The sequence below is a fragment of the Coenobita brevimanus genome, chromosome 50, assembly GCF_032717465.1.
Source record: "Coenobita brevimanus isolate Jiangsu-jjx chromosome 50, ASM3271746v2, whole genome shotgun sequence".
Lineage (NCBI taxonomy): Eukaryota > Metazoa > Arthropoda > Malacostraca > Decapoda > Coenobitidae > Coenobita > Coenobita brevimanus.
In genome coordinates this window covers 13257262-13280043 of record NC_137003.1, presented here as the reverse complement: position 1 = coordinate 13280043, position 22782 = coordinate 13257262, and the positions used below count along the sequence as shown (strand labels likewise).

At 41.4% G+C, this 22782-nt stretch overlaps 1 protein-coding gene across 1 annotated transcript in view; it reads left to right on the top strand.

The window, feature by feature from the left end:
• The window catches only part of LOC145399866 (obscurin-like), a 146773-nt gene that overhangs the window by 72074 nt on the left and 51917 nt on the right, over window positions 1-22782 (top strand). Inside the window, exons 4-5 of the mRNA XM_080272447.1 lie at window positions 1303-1448; window positions 1869-2046. Of these exons, the coding sequence (XP_080128573.1) occupies window positions 1303-1448; window positions 1869-2046 (324 nt within the window). The remainder of the gene's footprint in view (window positions 1-1302; window positions 1449-1868; window positions 2047-22782) is intronic.

Here is a 22782-nt window from a genome sequence, read left to right as displayed (position 1 = left end):
CATCTTACCAGTACTGAATGGAAGTCCTAATACGTATTCAATATCCCCCGTTAGACTGATAGCTCTCTCTCTCTCTCTCTCTCTCTCTCTCTGTATATATATATATATATATATATATATATATATATATATATATATATATATATATATATATATATGGTTGGTTGGGTGGATATACTGACAGGGAAATATTTTAACAAATAAAAAGAAAGATAAATACGTAGATAGATAAGATACCGCAGAAGGGTATATGGTTAGTTGGGTACGTGAATTGATAGACATACCAGATGCTGTAAATACGTAGAATGTTAGATACTGGGCAAACATACAGCATTTAATAACAAGAATAGATACTAGCACAATAAAATGTGTGTAGTAACTGGTTTTGGGGCATAGTCATAGGTTATTTCTTTATTTTGAATACAAACACACCATTGTATAAAAAATAGTTTATTGCGAGTAGCTGGAGCAAAGGATTATTTGGTTTGTATTTTTATTGGTTTGTTTTACCTAGGGATATACTGCCAACAAATTTTATGTTTCATTACGATGACATACTACCAGTATGTTTTTCCTGCCTGCAGATGATTTTACTCAACAAATAAGAGGCTTATCGTAAGGAAGAATTTCATGAAATATACTGTATATCTAACTTGTCACTCCGTATAATTCTCGGGAACCGAATTTAACCATCTGAAACAAACAAGAATAAACCACAAGAATACCCTTACTGACTGAATGTATTAAGTTTATTTTTGCTCCCTACAGATGATATTTATTTTAGAACGTAGAACACGGGGAGAGGGGGTTGAACCACATGAAGCAGTGACCTCATCTACGACTGTGGGTGAACAATGCTTTCCCACTCTAGAAAGAAATAATGTTCGAAAAAGACTAAAAATATTCATACGGTGCTGAACCTTGGGGAAACGGTTTGCAGAAAGTGGCTTACTAATTTATTGCGATTTTTTTTTTATTCTAAAATTGTAGTTTCCGGTCATTAACCTGAATATATTCGTCTGTAGGTATGTAGCAAAAATAAAGTGGGAAAATAAGTCACCGGATTGAATGGATTAAGTTCAGTATTCATAGTTATAATGCTCTTTTGTGTTGTTTATAATATTGGCCAAATCCTTTATCCGCTTCAGGTAATCAGCAGCAGCAGCTGCGGGTCTTGGTGAAGAATTAGGGAAGGAATGAGGAGGAGGAGCAGTAGGAGGATGATATATGATTTTGTTCGTTATGCGATTTTTATACTTATTCTCATTTATTACTTTTTTTTTTTTTTTTTTTTTGGTGCAGGTACTCAGTAGCAACAGCATCTGGATCTGGATGGCGACGGTGGCGTTTGGTAATCAGTGATTTAGTGGAGAAAGACCAGGGAGAGTATACCTGCCAACTGGCTACTGATGCACCACAAGTGCTTACTATTATGTTACAGGTTATTGGTGAGTACTGTATATATATATATATATATATATATATATATATATGTATGTGTGTGTGTGTGTGTGTGTGTGTGTGTGTGTGTTTTGTGAAGTTTTTTTGTGAAGGTACACTTATAAAAAAAAAAATCAGAATTCCGTGTTTCATCTATTCTTGTGGATGGTACCAGAATAAGTTTATGTATTTTATATAAGGCATTCGTTTATCCATGTAAATATAAGTCAATAGCAATATTAGTTATGTATATATTTCCCATAGTCTTCATTTTTGTCTCTGTTACTGTGAAATTCACTTGAATAAGAGCAAACAATGTTTATCTATTTTCCTATATTCTTATTTCTTTTGAATCAGCCTTTTCTATCACATTTCTACCTACGTATATATATATTTCTGTTTATCAATATCTGCCCATCCACCCACAGTACCAACAACACGCGTGGTTGACGAGCGAGGTGGTTCAGTGAGAGAGAAGCACTACAATAGTGGTTCACGTATAGAGCTAACCTGTCTGATAGAGCAAGTGCCATTCCCACCACATCCCATTACGTGGAGGAGATCCCACCAAACACTAACCTACAACACTTCTAGGGGAGGCATTAGGTGAGTCTTGAAGCAAGTTCTTGATTTTGTAGACATTTATTATTCGCAGGATCTTCATAGTCTGCCCATCGTCATTATTATCATTATCATCATAACACCGCGTCAGGTGGATGAAGACAAGAATCACCACCATACAACAGTAACTAAATTATTACCATTACTCTGCCGGGAACCGAACCCAAGACTCTTAGGTGAGGTCCAGTCAGCTTTTCACTGTACCACGAATGGGTAAAAATTCTCACTTTTTCACAAACTGGTGCCCAAAGTAATCTCCCCCACAACTCTGGGACTGACAGGGAAGAGACAATTCCTGGCACTTGTACTCGGGGTATGGTTAAAAGCTTCAACACACCCGAATATCAGGAGGCAGCCTCTTCCTTTTCAGCCCTACAGTTGGGAGCATGGGTATCTTGGTTACAGGTTCCAGTATGTGGCAAGATGAAAAAATTTTTGTCAGGTAATTTTGCAGTGGAAATCTGACTTGTCCTCACCTGAGTCCCTGGTTTGATTCTCAGCAGAGTTATGGTATTATGATGGTTAATTTTCGTCCTGTGTTAATGCAGGTTCATTTCACTAACTCCATTAACAACACCATGTAGGCAGCGATTGGCGATTCTTGTTGCAGTTTAATTATTTTAAATTGGAGGAGATTTTCTTCCTTTAGTAGTATATTTCCGGTAGCTCAGTGACAGAATGAGGCTTCTACTGCCATACATCATTTCACATTACTTCGTTGTCAGCACCGTATTCTAGTGTCAAGTCAGATACAGATCATCTGCTTCTACAGTCTAAACCAGTAATATCTATTTCATGGTCAAATCGTCCACGACCAAACTGGCAACTCCACTGATTTTGTCCAGCGAGGGGGGCCACTAGGCACCCATAAGGAAGACAAACAAGATCTGTCAGAAGGTGACTGAGCTTCTTCAGCCAGGTGTCATCTAGTAGAGTAGGTGAAGCCCTTAGGCTTTCGCTGACAGCTCCAACTAGAAGAAGAATATGTTGATAACAAACCTGGATAGTCAAAATGCCCACTGATTCCATGCCTTTATCCACAGGGTAACAGTGAGCCGTCCTCTGACTTGGGGTGTGGTTTGCCTGCACCCTCTCATCGAATGTTTAAAAAATACCATTTATTATCAAATTAGTTGAATCTGGCGGGACTGCTAGTCTCGGCTGAATCTCACTTACGTCTGCTGGGGGTCCCTCTTCAAGTGCTGGCCTGACAGGAGTCTTGAAACCAAACCAGGAATGCACCTGTGATGATGGCTGAAAGCAAAACTATCGAACTCCATCATTCAGATGAAGTAGGAGGGGCCTACTAGTCTCTCTCCTGTGTTAAATGGACATTGCAGTGCTACAGAGGACACACCAATCCCAAGTTTGACTAGCAGGGTTAACTTTCGGAGGGCCACTTTGAAGTTTTAAGCCTCTCGGAGAACTGCTAACTGCCTCTTTTCACAAAGGTCAACATAACGTTGGCACAGTTCTCCTCTCTGAGGTGAGGAGGCCTGGCCACGGTGAGTTCAGTTCAGTAGTAATAGTTACTATAATACTGATCTGAATTTGAAAATGGTGCCTATCTTTGAGATGTTACTGTGGAAATTTCTGCTTGCAATGTCCCATCTGTCAACAGAGTTACTCCAGCTGATAAGAGTGACAATTGGTGAGGTTGATGCACACTTCTGTCTTCATCTGTCTTACTGTAGTGTGCACTCATACTGTGATGCGAGATTTTGAGGAGTAAGACTTCTCTTATGTCAAACATGACTCAGTTGTAGAACGTTATCCATTGCGGGATACACTATTGGTCTTGGGTGACTTTAATATAGTTGCTGGCACTGACAAGGAAAGGTTCAGTGAATGTGTAATGTCACCCTGGCTCTGGAACCAGGAATTCTAGTATTTCTTGTTTTCTAATTTTCAAAAAAAAAAAAAAAAAATCACATGAACTGAAAATTATTTGATCGTGGTTCCACCAACCTGAAATCCACCACTGCCCTAAGGCTTGATTTTTTTCTTTCTTTTTTTTGTGGGAAGGAGGGTGGTTACTATAGTGACTGACTACGTTCTTGTAAATGTTTTGGAAGATCCTTCAGATCTACAAGGTTTTCAGGGGGACATAGTCATTGTTACTGATCACAGATTTATTGCTACTTTCAGGAAGTGAATAAAATGGAATCTCAACATATCACCTAAAACGGTATCCTCTTGTAAAATTCAGGGACATGGATTATGCTTATGAGTAGGCAATGGCAGTTTTTCATCGGTTTGAGGTATGCAGCTGTTGTGTACCCTGCTGAATGATTGGATGCCTATAAGTAATAGATATTAGTGTGCTGGAAAGCACTCAAGAAGGAGATTTGTCTGACCAGAGGTTAAAGATGAAGAGAGTCATGCTTAGAATCGCTGGAGATCAGGAGCAGCACACACTTTTGTCAGAGTTTTGCTGAGAAGGGCCATGGAGATCCATATCAGGGATATCATAGAAGAAGTAGAAAGTTGCTTTCATGAAAATGGCCTTCGATCAACCCCTGTAGTTCTTCTCTAGACCCACTTTTCAGGTTACCTCTGTCATCACAGTAGATGGACAACTCAAATGGGAACGGGTGAGAATAGAGCTCAATAGTATGTGTTCTTAGCGCTTCATATGGCATAACGACCAGTGGGAAGCTTCTTATGGCTGGTGTGCTACCACTGGCATCTATATAACTAACTGATTATGCCGTGGATTCTGTAGATGAAATCAGTTAGACAGTGGCTCGGCTGAAAAGTGATAGGATGGCTGGTGTTTGCGGCATCTCTGCAGAAGTGGTCAAAACTGGGGGTGAAGCCATGATTTGTAGGCTATACAATCTTAGAATCACTTGATGTTCTCGTACTGATATCTTTCCACCTGAAAGAAGGGGCTTTGCTATCCCTGTCTGGAATAGGAAAGAAGTTCAGCGTGACTGCAGTAACAACTGTGGTGTTACACTGTACACTGTGCCAGACAGGGTTGTCGCCTATGTGCTGTTGATCCATTTCCAGGACCATTTTTATAGGTTTCAAAGACCTGAGATACGTGCACACGAAATCTACAGTTGACGAGATCCTAGCACTTCGAGTCCTTAGGGAAAGTTGTCTTCAGATTTGTCATCAGTTTTGACAAGAACTGTTGCATCCTACACTAGTCTCAAGAAAGCACTTTATTCTGTAAATCAGGAAACATTATTGCTACACTTGTGGGTCCGTCAAGTATCGGCAGAGATTATCTGGCCAAAAGCTCGTCTGTATTTAAACACTGAGAAGTGCTGTCACGTTTGTATGAGCGGGAAGGCGAGGCCATTCGATTTCTTTCCAGTAATTTCTGGAGGAAAGAAAGTGTATGCTGCCTTCATGGACTTGCAGAAAGCTTATGACAGAATAGATAGGCAAGGTATGTGGAAGGTATTAAGAATATATGGGGTGGAGGGGAAATTGTTGAGTGCTGTGAAGAGTATGTACGAGGGAGCTAGGGCTACGGTGCAGGTGGATGCTGAGCTGAGTGAGTTCTTTGATCTCAATGTGGGACTGAAACAGGGTTGTGTGATGTCTCCATGGCTGTTTAATATATACATGGATGGGGTTGTAAAGGAGCTGCAAGGTAGGGCAGTGGATGTGGGGGTGGCTGTAATGAATGAGGGTGAGATTTGGAAGATTCCGGTGTTGCTGTTTGCTGATGATACTGTATTGTTGAGTGAAGATGAATGGGAGTTGCAAGGTTTGGTGAATGACTTTGGGACAGTGTGTAGGAGGAGGAAGCTGAAAGTTAATGTAAACAAAAGTTATGGTGTTTGAGAGGAATGAAGTCACAGAATGTACAGTGAGGTTGGATGGTGAGGATATGGAGAATGTGAGTGCATTCAAGTACTTGGGTAGTGTGATGAGTAAGGATGGAACTTTGGGTGATGAAGTGTGTGAAAGGGTACAGCAGGGAAGGAAGGTTGTTGGTTCACTGAAAGCAGTGATGAGAAATAGAGATGAGTATGGAAGTTAAGAAGTCACTGCATGATAGTATTGTGATCCCTACCCTGACGTATGGAAGCGAGGCGTGGACCTTGCAAGAGTGAGAGCAGTGGAAATGAGTTACTTGAGAGGAGCATGTGGAGTGACATGGAGGGACAGGTTGACGAATAAAGAAGTGAAGGAATGTTGTGGGGTGGATGTGGAATGGTTGAGAAGATTAGGAGAAATACACTGAGGTGGTTTGGGCATGTGGAGAGAATGGAGAATGAAAAATTGACTAAAAGGGTGTATGTAGGTGAGGTGGAGGGAGGGAGAGGGAGGGGTAGACCGAGGATGAGGTGGAGGGATGGAGTTGAGAGGTATATGAGGGACGGGGGGTGAGTTGGGGGGAGGGAAGTCAAATGGTGGGTGACAGAGCGACTTGAAGGCGTATTATCTCCGGCCACCCTTTGCGGGATTAGGGCGTCGGGCTATAGATAGATAGATGAATTTCTGGAGGGACACAAGAATATGTCCTCGCCTTAGCACTTTCCAGCACAAGCGTGGGTTGGGTGCTGGGTTTGGTTGTGAGTCGGAGTCACTGTTAAGTATCAACTTGCAATTTTAAGGCTTTCGACCTCGTCACTGATGATGGTGATGAGACAGCTATACAGTCAGTCACTAGAAGCACTTCTGAGTGCTCTTAATTCACGTAGTGAGAATGCAAAGCCAAGCCACTGAGACTAGGGGTCTCTGGGACAAAACCAGGCCCAGGCATTTGGTCGCTTTTTGGATGAAGCAATATATTCTGTTCAAGCGTGTGTTGAGGACATAAACATCTTGAAAAGATTCACCTGTCGTGGTAGTGTGGTCCATAACAACGGTAAGTCATATGTTATCTCGTCACGCTGGTCTGGCTCATGGTGTTACGAAATTACTCAGTAATAATTTTTAAGGCTCTGGTGTTACCTATATAATTTATGTTCATAAGACATGAAAACTAAGTACAGTAGTGTCTTGGAACAGTGAACTGATTTACTTAGCGCCTTGGCAGGACCATGGGATACTGCTAGTACGACTGGCTGTATAACAAACGATTGATCTGTGAGACTGAAGTGATGCTTACTATCCACGTAGGGCACTTGGCGCATCTCCATGAGGTCAGTCCTGCATGCAGGGTGATACCTGAAAGAGTCAAACTAGGATGAGGGGACCAACGCAAGACCGTGAAACTCATGGCTGGAGCAAGTCGATCATTACTGTTGAGAGATACTTGGCGCGAGAGGGGTCTGGGAGAGAGCAGTTACCTGGGGGCTTGCATGGAAGGATTCTACGTGAGGGCAATATGAGGAGTGAAGTTATGCGCCGTGTAGCGTTGTCCCAAGCTGAGTGAGTGACATTAATGTTACAGCTTGGTGGCACAATAAGGCCATACGACTTCTATGTGACCTACACCATAATTAGACGTTGGTATATTGATACAGTTCAGCTTCAATAGGGAGAAAAGGCAATATTAGGGCAGGTGAAATGAATATAGTAGTTGATTTCTTATTAAATTCTTAGTTGTACCGTCATCATCACCATCTATCTACATCATTATCGACACCATCATCATTACCATGAGCATTCCCGTGGGATGTATTGGCGGGTATTGGTGGGTGTTAATTTATTTGATATTTGACTGGAAATTACTCACCCTAATTTTCTTAATGTTCTTGCATGGCTGAAACTTGGATGATAAAAAATGAATGAATGAGAAAAGTTTAGGCCTTGATAAAATTACCTGAGACAAACAGTACTTAAAGTAAGCATAATAATTAAGTTCACTTGAGAGACACGGGGGGGGGGGATAGTCACAACTTCCATAATTGTACCAGTAACCCTCCAACACATGAAATTTGGTCTCTCTCTCTCTCTCTCTCTCTCTCTCTCTTTCATTAATCCCTTCCCATTCCCTCCCCTCCTCTCCTGGCCTCTCCATATCTTCACCTTTATTTTGTTCTCCTCGCTCTCCTTTCCATCAAAAACCAATCAGTTGTTTCCTTTCTGTCTGTCTGTCTGTCTCTGTCTCTGTCTCTGTCTGTCTGTCTGTCTCTGTCTCTGTCTCTGTCTCTGTCTCTCTCTCTCTCTCTCTCTCTCTCTCTATCTCGTTAGTCCCTTCCCGTTCCCCTTTCCGTTCCCTCCCCTCCTCTCCTCTCCATATCTCCCCCATTCACTTCTCGTTTTTTTTCCTCCAGTAAGTTGTTTCCTCTCTCTCTCTCTCTCTCTCTCTCTCTCTCTCTCTCTCTCTCTCTCTCTCTCTCTCTCTCTCTCTCTCTCTCTCTCTCATTAATCCCTTCCCATTCCCTCCCCTCCTCTCCTGGCCTCTCCATTATCTCCACCTTTTTCTTCTTCTCGCTCTTCTTGCCATCAAAAACCAATCAATTGTTTCCTCTCTCTCTCTCTCTCTCTCTCTCTCTCTCTCTCTTGCCTTGCTCACCTCGCTTGAGACGGTTGTCGGCGCTCTCACAGCCTACTAGTTTTTATAAGATTTGGGTTATTTGAGTGAATATTCCCTTTGCAAATTGTACATCTTTGTTTACAAGTGTTTGTATGTATTCTCCCTGTGAAAGATGTACAAGTCTAGCGTATATGCTTATGTTTTTTTTGTGTATAATAAGTGCAAAAAGCTTTACCCTGCCCAGTTTGTTTTCGTTTGTCTTAAACTGTAACTGTGTTGGCTGGTTATTGTTCTGTGGACGTGATAAGTATTACCTTGTGTTTACAGCTGTGATTGGATGAGTGTTAACTGTATGTTGTTTCACAAGTAAAAGCAGTTTATATCCTGTATAAGCACTTTGAAATGAGTAGAATCTTGTTTTGTTCTCGCCGACAAGGAGAGTATGTTTACTTGTTTGTTCATTTGATTGTTTGTTTGTCTGTTAGCAGGATTACTCAAAAACTTATAGAGAGATTTGGGCCGAATTTGGTGGGTTGATAGCCCATGTCCAAGGGATAATCGATTAACCTTTGGAACCCAGATTCTGGATCCGGAAAACACTTGTTGCGGAACCCTATCACATTATGAAAAGTGGTTTGGAAAATTACCTTGCCCTTGTCGAAGAGATGCGCCCCATTGAGTGCCCCTCAAGTTTTGTCTTATTTCGTTCGAGGTGACCTTGATGGTCGACTTCAGTTTGGTTTTGTTTTCACGTGTTTTTTGTTTGGGGTGAACATTAATTTTGAGTGATGCAGTATTTCAGGGTAGCCTATTGCGTTGCGATATATAGTAGCTTGGATACGATTGGTCTGGTACTACTTCATCTTCTCAACGAGGTATTTCTAGCATTACCTTTAGTATTTCGATTGTGTCTAATGAGTTGGTCTTACTACTGTCTTTGATTACCGTTCAGATCTTTGTAAAATTACTCAGCTCTCTTTACCACGTTCTCCATGTACTTGATTAGTCCACCATCTTTGTCTTTCAATGAGATATATATAAATTTTTGATTGTCGAGTAGAATTTGTCTCACACCTGTTTCAAACTTTTTCACCTTATGATAATTTCTTTTATCTAATCCATGTTGCTCTTTTGCTTTTCCTCCCTGTGTGTCTTGCTGATATGCGTATTTAATTCAGTTCTTTCTGTTTCATCTTTCTTTGTTTTTACTCATATCCTTTATTTTCTCCATGAGCTCGAGGTTTATTTTTGTAAGGTTGTTAGCTTTGGTTGTATTAGCTTTCCTTACTACCTCCGCTGACTCCTTTAACATTTTTGTTAGTCTACTTTTCAACCCATCATTGCTACACTCGGTATTACTTAGAGCTTGAAATCTGTTATTTATTTCTAACCAAAATGCAGCTTTATTTTCCCTTTCTTTTATTGGGTATTTCTTTTCAATTTCAATTAACTTCTTTCTTTCATTTCTGAAACTGCTGTGCAACCAACCATTCTCTGATCACTTCCTCTGATTATTTTTTTTAATAACTGTGACATTAGTAGCTATGTTGTTCTCTTCTGCTGTGATGTAAGCTAGTCGATTTCATTCTTCGTGTTTTCATTTGGTCTTCTCCAAGTCCAGTTTCTTCCTTTTTCTTGTGTGGAAGTATATGATCTTTATTCTCATGCATTTCAGCGATATTTATCACCATTTCACCTTTCTCATCCCTCTCTCCTACTATGAATTTTCCCATGCATTCATCTCCATTTCCTGTTTGCCAACTTTTCCATTGAAGTCTTCCCTGAGAACAGTATATCTGGTCTTCTCTTGTTCCATATCTTGGAGATAAAGCCTTAAAATGTTTCAGTTTCTTCATCTGTGCTTTGACAACTGGGTGCGTAATCTTGCTTTACTTTCAGGATGTATCTTTTGCATAGTCAAATTACAATCCATGCTAGTCTGCTAGACACACTGCTGAATTTTACAACCGTCTCTGCAAGATTTCTTGTAGATACAAATCCTACATCACTAACACTTTCAGACTGCCTTCCCCTGTAATGAAATGGATGATTGCTTTCTTGTTCTAAATTATTTTTTTCTTTTATATGAATTTTGGTCAACTGTATGATATTCCAACTAATGTTTTTTTAATGAAGTCATTAATGTATCAAGTTTGTAATCTTCTGCGAGGCTTCTTACACGGTATGTGCAGATATTCGGGTATTTCAGTTTGTTGAATATCCAGTTATGTGATTTGTCAAGACATTGCTTACTTTCCTCTGGTGGCATAATGCCCATAAGCACAGGAGGCCGTGTAGTTGGACTTTTAGTAAGCGATAATCCAACTGGAATGCCAGAATATTGATTACCTGTTGAATTCATGCTTGGTTGTGGTTTGTGGCAAAAGAACTCACCTCCCTTCCATAGATTCTGGCGAGATGCAGTTCTTGTGCCATCTTATTCAGTATGTTCGGTGAAGCCTTATGTAGCTGTAAGGGGTTCATATACAGATATGTAGACAGATAAACAGATACGCAGAAACCATTCACCTTTAAGAAATGTATGCAAATGACTAAAGGAGAAATGAAAATACTGTCTGTTTTTATTTCTTCTGTTATCATTTGCTTATATACATATATATATATCATCTCATCTCATCAGCCGTTTGAGTGTCCACTGCAGGGCCGGCCTGCCCCAACCGAACCGGGGACGATACAGCCAATATATTTGTACCAAGTGGCTTAGGCTGTCTGGTAGAGATTGTATGTAGGGTGAGAAGTGCTTGTAAGTGTAATTGTAGTGTTGGAGTGGCTTTCGATGTGTGTGTAGTCTGTGAAACAAGTGTAATTGGCCCGCGCAAGCCGACTGGGTGCAAGCATACTTTATAGTATGCGACACTGGTTCAACCACAGCACCCCTGATGTCCGCCAATGCAGTACGTGACCAGAAGAACCCTTCCAAAGTTTATTACCCTGGCGGGGCGCGAACCCTTGTTCTTCAGTTTACGAAAATGCACACTTTTTACCACTGTACCACAGAGGCTCCACATATATATATATATATATATATATATATATATATATATATATATATATATATATATATATAATATATATATATAATATATATATATATATATATATATATATATATATATATATATATATATATATATATATATATGATATATATATATAAAATATATATATATATATATATATATATATATATATATATATATATATATATACAGGAGCCTCTGTTGTACAGTGGTAGAATGTGCTTTTCGCACGCTGGTGAGCTCGGGTTCGCCTCCCGCCAGAGTTGTAAAAATTTTGGGAAGCGTTCACCAAGCCACTTGCTACTTTGGCAGACACAAGGGGTGTTGTTGTTGAACCAGTGTCGCATACTAGTATGCTTGCACCCAATCGGCTTAAGGCGGGCCGATTACACTTGGTTCACAGACTGCACACACATCCAAAGCCACTACAACAGTACAGTCACACTCACAAGCACTTCTCACCCTACATACAATCTCTAGTAGACAGCCTAAGCCACTGGGTAGAGACACATTGGCTGTATCGTCCTTGCTTCGGTAGGGATAGGCCGGTCCTGTAGTGGACCTCAACGTCTAATGATGATGATGATATATATATATATATATATATATATATATATATATATATATATATATATATATATATATATATATATATATATATATATATATATATATTCCTGACCAGTTTTACTAAAAAATTTCATCAGAACACACTCCACTGATGAAACTTTACAGCGAAACTAGTCAAGAATAAACTTTGATTCCACTTCGTGTATTCTTCATCCAACATTCTCCAACCTGCCACAGGGTCACACGATATTGATAGATACATAGACAGATAGATAGACAGACAGAAATATAGATATATACCGTGTGTGTGTGTGTGTGTGTGTGTGTGTGCAGTAATAGTGGTAGTATGTTTATAGTAGTGGTTGTGGTCCATGTGATGATATTAGTAGTGATGATGATGGTAAAAGTGTTGTTGATGGTTGTACTCTTCTAGTGATCATGGTGGTAATTCTTATGATAGTAGCATCTGAGTCCTACAACAACTACTGCTTCTACTACTACTGCTGCTGCTACATCTTTTTAAAATCATTCTACTACTACTACTACTACTACCTCCAACCAATTGGGAATTATATTGTACAGGTCAAACCCAACCTTCATAATACAGTTCACCATTTGGAGATGTAAGGTGATGGTTAACACTATCCCTCACATTACAATCCCTCAGTCTCAGTCACACCAACGGCTGTGGTTACCAACCATCCACTACTTCTGTTATTACTTTATTAACATTACAGTGCTAATAAAGACATTACTCTGTTGGAATCCCCGGTCTATGTAACTCTCCACCGCAATAGTTTCGTAATCCATACCCGCCAGAGAGACAGCTCTGAGGGTTGGTAATCTTGTGCCCCTGAGGGATAGGAGTGTAGACCTCACGAGGGAGAATGACAGTCGATATCTCATCCAGGCCGTAACAGAACTCAGGGGTTGGCGCTTCTTCTCAGAAAGAACCTCTACCAGTCTCGAGTAGAATCTCACCGCCTCTGGACGCATACCACTTGATGTTGTGAACACAAGGGAAGTGAATCGACCGTGGTCCACATACTGGACCCTTTCTTGATAGTTTTTGTTTTTTTCTTGTTCATTCCTTTTGTGTGCAGCCTCGAGAGGCAGTTCAAGATGACATGCTACCATAGGATCAGATATCCTAATGTTAAAGAAAGCCCTTTGCTCACGTGTCCAGAAACTTCGAACACTGACATGTACTCTTGCATCATTTCATATATTTGATGTTGTGTGGATGAAATGCTCACCCTCCAGAGGTATCAGAGCTGGGTCTGTGGTGACATCATGGCATATTTCGTGCAGCATTTTCGAGGTGAGGTTGCGTACTTCATCACGTCAAATGCACACAAAGCCACCCTTCTTGCAAACCATTCAGAAGTAGGCACCGCAAATGAAAATGCACTTCCACAATGCAAATCCGCAAACTAAAAAAATTGCCTTCCACACCCGCAAATCCGCGAAATTCCTGAAAGTAGTAGTTCCGCAAATGCAAAATTGCAAACGCAAACCATTCTTATCCCCTTCATTACCCCGGCATCAGCTTCATTTTATTCTGTATACCATTATAGGATTATTACCCGTCCCCACCCCGGAGGGGATTGGGGATGGATATTGTTTTTACACGGTTTTTCTGTTTGTTTGTTTGTTTGTTTGTCTGTCTGTCTGTCTGTCTGTTAACAACTTTACACAAAAACTGCTGGTGCGATTTTGACTAAAATTACAGGGAGATGGGCTATGACCTTCTGATCACCTGATAAAATCTGGGGCCAAACTGGGCCAAGGCCCAGGCTGTAGGCCCCTCCCCCCCAAAAAAAAAAAAAAAATCGCCATAACTCCTCTCAAAATTGTCATATCGACATGAAACCAAAACCTAAAGGTGCATCTTTCAAATCTGCATCCAATAACATGCCTCATTACATCAGGGGGGTCACCCCTTAGTTAGTGGTAGGAGGATCAGTGTTAGGTGGGTCAAGCCTAAATTTCAAATGGGCTAAATCGTCACTTTTCACTCAATTTTCTCCAAATTTGATATGTGACATCTTTGACTAGATATCCTGTTGTGTTATACACGTCAGCATTAAAATAACTGCCGGGGAGGGTTTACTGTGCCTTGGCACCGCTTCTTGTATTAAGTTTAGGATGATGTTTTTCATAATTAATGGGTTAAAAAACATCTCTAGTTACTCATCCACTACAGTTTTATCTTTATTCACTCAATTCTGACTAACAATAGGTGACTTTATGAAGCTTAGAAATTGTCTAAAGTAGTGAATGAAATATATAAAAAAAATAAGTAGTGAATGGGATATATAAAAAAAAAAGTGAATAGTATATATACTGTATGATGCAAACCATGCAATGGTTTTACCATTGTATGGTTTGCATCAAAGACAGTACCACAGGCAAACTGCTGAGGTAGTTTTCCATTGGCCACCCATATCTCAAGGTTAGGCATCAATAAATTCTTGTTTGTTGAAATGGAAGCCTTTTGCCTCGAGAGGCAGGAATGTCAGCCATTTCGATGCCTCAACCTCCTGCGCCATATCAACTCTTCTGCCCTGGTCTGATGTAAGGTGTTCGGTTATGTTTTTTTTTATGTGAAGAAGGAACCAAAGGCTGAGCCCACATTAACGTTCCTTCCGAGAAAGAAACAAAACCAATACAAAAGAGAACCAAATTCAAGATCCATTCATTTCGAGATGCCTGGACACACTGCGTTTGAAAGACTGGATATCATAGGAAGTAGGAAATACAGCAGAGGTAGACAGTTCCAGAGTTGACCTGTTGCATAAATGAAGGACAGAGAGGAACGGTTAACTCTTGCATGAGAGATTTGGATAGCAAAGGGATGAGAGTTTGTTGCTAGACTGGTGCTACGCACCTGTCGTAGAGGTGGAGGAATGCAAACAAACAGTTCAGAGGAGCAGTAATCATTGAAGTAGCCACACAAAAGAGATAAAGAGGCAATAGTGCGGCGAAGAGACAAAGGTTGAAGGGAGCCAGTAAGAGGAGGAGAATTGATGAGATGAATAGCCTTTGACTGCACCCTATTGAGAAGAGCTGTATGTGGGGAGCCTCCCCACACATGAGAGTTGTACTCTAAACAGGGGCAAATAAAACCCTTGTATAAAGTCAACAACTGTGCAGGAGTAAAGAAGGCACAGAGTCGGTTTAGTGCAGATTTTACAGGAGATGCAATATGATCTTTCCAAGATAAGTCCCGTGTAAATGAAACCCCATGCATGTTCAAAGATGATGCAGGATTGAGCTGGATATTATTAAACTTTAGTGGGTACTCCTGTGGAAGATTTTGACGGGTTGACAGGTGTAAGAACTGAGTCTTTGGTGCATTAAAAACAACATGATTATTTTTACCCCAGTCAGAGATATGAGCCAAGTCAGACATTAGGTGTGCCATAGCCTCATCCCAGTTGAAGCTGGTCCTTTTGTCTTGCTTCTTGCTCTTTGCATATCTGTCTTTATACCTTTCTGGCTTTGTTGGTTGATTTCACTCGGGTGAACCTGTGCACAAATCGTCTTTAACCTGCCCCATCCCGACCGATTTTCCACCACTGACTCCGCCCAATCCCGAGCAAATTTGGAAAAATATTTTTTTGGCTCAAATCTCCGCTTTTGGTGAGAAACATTGATAATTCATAGAGAAATCGCTCACCTGAGGTTTAAAATACTCAATACAGGTAGCAGTACTCCTAACCTTACTGGGTTTTCTATCAGGCTGGCACCAAAGAAAATGAGTTTTATGGCAGGGTAACTATCCCACACCACTCATAAACGGTATTTATTTATTTATTTGGTACAAATTTATATGAAGTACGAGAGTATATTGGTTTTCACACAATAATATAGGCAATATAAGTATTGTTTCACTCACAAAACACATCAACATACCTGACCTTTTTTGGCAACATTCCCTGATCATTTCTGACTGTTTCTTCCTCTAATGCTACGTAAACTTTGTCCTCCACATTGTCATCAATTGGGCAATCACTCTGGCCCTGAATTTCATACTGTGGCATGACATGTCTTTGCTGGCCAGGTCACTGGTAATAGGTGAATTGCCGAGACAATGGCGTGCAGGGGGGGGGGGGAGATCATGTGAGATAAGGCATTGTCCCTGGCTGGCATCTTGTAGAGGAAGGTGTCCCGTGTATACGTACCAAAAATCACGGGCGAAAATTGGAAATTGTGCAGATTAGGGACCTTGCAATTGATGCGCATTTATATACGTCAACGGAACTGACAGTGACAAAACGTGTGGACATATATATACATCAATGGGACGCGGTGGGTTAACAAGGATTCGACGAGCCTAGGTGAATTTCTATGTTCGTAGCTTGTCATGGCTGCTGGATTAATAATGCCAAGGCTCATCGCTGAATGGTAGTGCTAGAAGATCCCTCTCTTCTGGTGTAGGGATGTGGCCATTAGGCAGTAATGGGAGGAATGATTCCCTGATACTATCCTCCAGTTGTTGTAGCAGCGACTCCATGTCGGGGTTGGTCCGCATTACGAAGGTCCATTTGTGCTTTACACCGTACGCAGATGCTCTGTATGCTGCATGGGGGTTCTATTTTTGCATGGCTGGATAGTACATGTATTTCTTCTACCCATGTCTTTATCTTATCACTCACATACTGGTGATATTTGTTTTCATACTGAACAAAGGTTATACGCGATTTTTTTTTCAAATCTTATTTTCATCTGTCTGTATGCCAATCCATTTCTTTGTATGCATGTGTATATATATCATAATGTACGTTTTTGTGTTAATCTGTCACTAGCTGTCAGTCTGCAATATATTTATCGACCACCTTTACAAGGTGAAGCGATAATGTTTTTGCCTGCCTCAGTGTGTCTATTGGTGTGTGTGTGTGTGTGTGTGTGTGTGTGTGTGTGTGTGTGTGTGTGTGTGTGTGTGTGTGTGTGTGTGTGTGTGTGTGTTCCAACTATATCTCATGAACGGCTTGAGCTATCATCATGAAACTTCAGGGCATCAATATGTCGCCAAAACCTTGACCGAGTTCGAAAATGGGTACTAGTGGTCAAGGTCAAGGTCTCCAAAGTGGCTGCCAAAGGTCAGCAAGTTTTTATTGCCCTCATTTCCCACCATTATATCTCATGAACGGCTTGAGCTATCAACATGAGACATTCAGGATATCAAGATATGGCCATAATCCTGGACGAGTTCGAGAATGGGCATTCGGGGTCAAAGTCAAGGTCATCAAAACGGCTGCGAAAGGTCAACTTTTTTTTTTTGCTAGCCTCTAGCACCATTATATCTCATGAACTGCTTGAGCTATCAACATGAAACCTTCAGGATATCATGATATGGCCTAAATCTTGGACTTGGCCAACAGCATATTCTGGTAGGCGATTAGCTTTCGGTTCCCGAATGTTTTTCTTTCATTATACGAGTGTATGTAATTATGTTCTCGTGTGTGTGTGTGTGTGTGTGTGTGTGTGTGTGTGTGTGTGTGTGTGTGTGTGTGTGTGTGTGTGTGTGTGTGTGTGTGTGTGTGTGTGTGTGTGTGTGTGTGTGTGTGCCTGTCTGTCTGTCTGTCTGTCTTTACGTCACAGGGGCAAATTACATTAGGACGATTATAGTTGTACTTATAAACATACTATTTCCTTATACACTGTGATTTTGACTAAGGGAATTCATTTTGTATATATCTCTTCTTGATGTGGACGCACTTAACCCCTTGAATCCAATTACGTCCTTCACTTTTCATTTTACCTCCAGACGACTTTATCTACTTCACGAAGAACCATTAGCAATGATGGGTTTAAGAAGAGTTATCTCTAATTCCTCCAGTGCAAGAGATGCACTGAAGCCGAATGAAAGTATCTGAAGATGGCAGGCCACTGGACTGAAGACTTAGTTATTTTGTGCGGGTTAACACTTGATAAACTCACTTAGTAAATGGAAACACTGTTAGTTAAGAAGTTATGAAAGGTTTTCATTAAGAGTTTTATTACAGACGCATTTCTTAGACCAAACACAGGTTATATTCACCAGCTGAAAAAAAAAAAAAAATCGAAGCATTAGTTATTCCTTTCGATACTGCGACTTGCGTTTATTTTACTGCCACCACTGTCATTAACTTTACTCGATTTAGGACAGTCGTCTTAGAGTAATGGGAAAGCTGAGGCTGTATCTTGCCCCTGCACTTAAAACCTTTATGAAATAAAATATAATCGTATGAAGATGACAAGTGTATAATAATATATTGAAAATATTATACAGAATGGATTAAATTTAAACCGCATATCACGGGCCATTTACGTCTTTCTGCCATCTGCTTTCCCTTCCGGCAAGCCAGTTAAGCCGGATTACATCCCATCATCACTAAAACAACCCAGAGAGAGAGAGAGAGAGAGAGAGAGAGAGAGAGAGAGAGAGAGAGAGAGAGAGAGATTACAGCCTTCATTTAAAGTGATTTGTTTTCCCTATGGCGCTATCCAAATCGAGTTATGTGGTTTTTTCTCTGTTTCCTTGTTCTTAGCTGGAGATTTATCGGTGCAATTTCTCTGATGGTTTGATTGTTGTGCTGTAATTATTTTGAGCATAATTATTTTTGTTTTCGCCAGACGATATATTTAGACAGGCGCCTCTTAACGAAGGGTTCAGACAGCCATTTCTTTCAAAACTGGAAAGCCTCTCACAGTCTGAATAAATGTCGTGGGGAATCTAAAATATAACATAATCGATATTTCTGTGTGTTGATATAATAGTGCCCTGATATACGCTATCTATCTATATCTATATACCTAGGGTGCTTCCCCCAAGGAAAGGGAGGTAGCCAAGACAGGACGACACACTCCCAATTTACTCATTCACTCAGACACATTCATTCGCATCTTAGCCCCAAAGGGTAGAAGGGACAGATCCTCACTGCGCCACACCGCACGAGGGTCAACTGCGCAGTGCAATCAGTGACATCCTCAGCAGGGCCCGACAGCAGAGCTGGTTTACCCCTGCCACATCATAACAGACCCATCCCCTTACCCGCACCTGACCTGATCAGCTGATCAGACCAAATATGGGAGAATATCCCCCCAGGGCTGCGTCATCATTTATTCATTCACAATTTCTCTCCATATATTTCTGTCACGCACAGTCACTCTTCCTTGCTCAACAGACATCCCTTTCGCATCCAACACTCTCTTCACACTGTCCTATTCGTGGTCTCACTCTCAGCCTTACACCTCTCACAACAGATCTAGTTATCTTTTTTACCAATTGCTCATTATCCATTCTCTCCATATGCCCAAACCATCGCAACATCCTCTGCTCAACTCAATCAGCCATCTCCCGAACAACTCCAGTTCTCCTTCGCACTTCATTATTTCTTACTCAATCCATACACGTCACTCCACACATACACCTCAGACACCTCATCTCCATCACAATCAAACTTTTGTGCTACACCCATATTCCATGTTTCAGCCCCATATAACGCAGTCGGTACCACAACACCCTCATAGAGCCTTTTCTTTACATCCATTCTAAGCGAACGACATCTAAACACTATTTTCATTCCTCCCAGCACCTTACCTACTTCATTCATTCTAAACTTCACTTCTGCATCTATTCTTCCATTCACAGCAACATGTGACCCTAAGTACTTAAAACACTCTACCTCCTCAACCAACTCACCATTCAAAACTATATTCATCCTCTTACCATCTACTGACCTCGTACACTTCATCACTTTACTCTTATTCTCATTCACTATCACTTTCCACCTTCCACACACCCTTCCAAACTCCTCTACCAACTGTTTCAATCTCTCCTCTGAATCAGCCACCAGTGCAGTATCATCTGCAAACAGCAGCTGCTTCAGATTCCAGTCTCTACTATCAACATTTGGCAGACTCAGACCTCCACCTAAAACTCTTGCATTCACCTGCCTTACAACACCATCCATATAAATATTAAACAACCAAGGCGACATCACACATCCCTGCGGCAACCCCACTCTCACTGGAAACCAGTCACTCACAGTACTTCCCACTCTTACACACGCTCTACTATTTATATAAAAACTTTTCACCCCTTTTAGTAACTTACCATCAAGTCCATACAATCTTAAAACAGTCCATAAAGCCTCTCTATCAATTCTATCATTTGCTTTCTCTAAATCCATGAATGCCCAAAACACGTCCTTGCCTTTCGTTAAATATTTTTCACACACTTGTCTCACAGCAAACACCTGATCCACACATCCTCTCCCTCTCCTAAAGCCACACTGCTCCTCGCCAATCACTCCCTCTGTACCCTCTCTAACTCTCTTAATTAGCACTCTACCATACACCTTATCTACAACACTCAACAGACTTACATCCCTAAAGCTAGTACGTTCATACTGATCACCCTTGCCTTTATACAATAAGACCACACAAGCACTTAACCAGTCAATTGGCACCATACCTTTCACAAGGCATACATTCAACATTCGTACTAACCAGTCAACAATAGTCGCTCCACCCCCTTTCAGGCATTCCACAGCACACCCATCCATACCTGCAGCTTTCTCTTTTTTCATCTCCTTTACTGCCTCCTGCACTTCCTCCTTCGTGATCAAAGAATCATTCAACTCTCCCAACACATTTATTCCTTGCACCCTTCCATCCACCACAGTCTCAGCCACCCTTTCCTCCTCTACATTTAACAATCTTTCAAAACACTCTGCCCATCTCTTCCTTATTGCATCCATCTCAATTAACATCCTTCCATCCTCTGCGTTTACTCGCTCTTCCTTCCCAGACTCTCCCTTTCACACCCTATCACCTTCTTCCAAACATATTCTTATTCTGTTGAAAATTCTCAGTCAACCGCCTACCCCACCTCTCATCTGCTGCCATTTTCGCATCACGCACAGCCCTTCTCGCCCTATTCCTCTTTTCCTTATACCTTTCATATGACACCTCATCCTTCCTCTGCAGCCACATTTCATACGCACGTCTCTTCACAGCCACAGCCATACTTACTTCCTCGCACCACCATTCACTTCCTTTTCTTACACCACCATCCACACGTCTCACACCACACACCTCTTCCGCATGCCCCACCACAGCACCCTTAAACAACTGCCATTCCTCCTCCACACTGCCATTTTCCTGATCCTTCACTGCGTTCCACTCATCTTTCAGTTTCTCCTGATACTCTATCATTTTCTCTCTTTTATCCAACTCACTCACTTTCAAAACCTCCCTGGCACACCTAGCTCTCCTAGCTCTCACCCATCTCTTACCTACTCTTAACTTTCCCTCCACCAGGTAGTGGTCAGACATACCTCCACCCTCCCCTCTCAGAACTCTCACATCCAACAATCTTCCTATTACATTCCTGGACACAACCACATAGTCCATCAATGCCCTATCAACAACCCTTCCACCTCCTGTCTCACCAGTGTATACTTATAACTAGCTTTCTTCTCAAAAAGCGTATTTCCAATCACCACCTCTCGCTCAACGCACATCCCTATCATTCGCTCCCCATTTTCATTTCTTCCAGGCACACCATGCATACCAACTACACCTTCAACTGCTACATTTCCCACTTTAGCTTTCAGATCTCCCATCATTACCACATTCACATTCGCTCCAAAACTCTGTAGACACTCATCAACATCATTCCAGAAAGACTCCCTCTCTTCTTCATCCATTTCACTACCAGGCCAATATGCACTCACAAACACCCACAACTCACATTCAAATTTCGCTTTCACCCACATCAGTCTCGATGACACCTCCATCCATTCAATCACACACTGCTGTACAAGGCCACACCTTCTCTTGCCCGTCCTCTATCAACACCTGACAATCTTCCATTCACACTTCCAAACATAGACTCATCTTTCCCTTTCATCTTCGTTTCACTCAGAGCTAACACATCGAACTTTCTTCTCACAAACATTCTCTTAATCTCCTCCCTTTTAGCCTCAATCGTACTACATCCACACACATTCACAGACCCAATCTTCAGGGTACAGGGATAACTCAGTCCCCCATCCCTTTCTCTGGCCTGTCTCTTTTTAGGAACTAAAAAACAATGGAGGGGGTCCCTAGTCCCCTCACCCCGCCCTTTTAGTCGCCTTTTACGACACGCAGGGAATACGGTGGCAGTATTCTTCCTAACAACCTGGCCGCAGAGTAGTAGTACCACCCCATAGTGAGGCCAGATTGTGTCCCCCCCGCCACAGGGGGGAATATATGCAACTGGAGTAATATACTTACTTAGAAGAGTTATATTTTGGGAAGATACGTCTGTTTTATTCGGAGCCAGATCCTCTTTAGGACACTTTTCCGTTTTTCATTTTTTGTTGGTTAGATAATAGTAGGTGCAAAATTCCAGTCCCTCACTCATTGTGTTCCTTCCACGCCTCACTCCTCCCATTTTTCCCTTCTCGCTCTCCAACCCATCTCCTCTCTGCTTCGCCTTGTCCATTCTCTTTCCTCTTAGAGTTTTGAGTGGACGTTGATCCGCCGCGCGTGCGTGCGTGCGTGTGTGTGTGTGTGTGTGTGTGTGTGTGTGTGTGTGTGTGTGTGTGTGTGTGTGTGTGTGTGTGTGTGTGTGTTAGCCTGCATGTCTGTATTTATATTCGTATATATTCTCTCTCTCTCTCTCTCTCTGCACCCACTTTTTCCGTCTCTGCCTCCCTCTGTTCCTCACTTTCACTTATC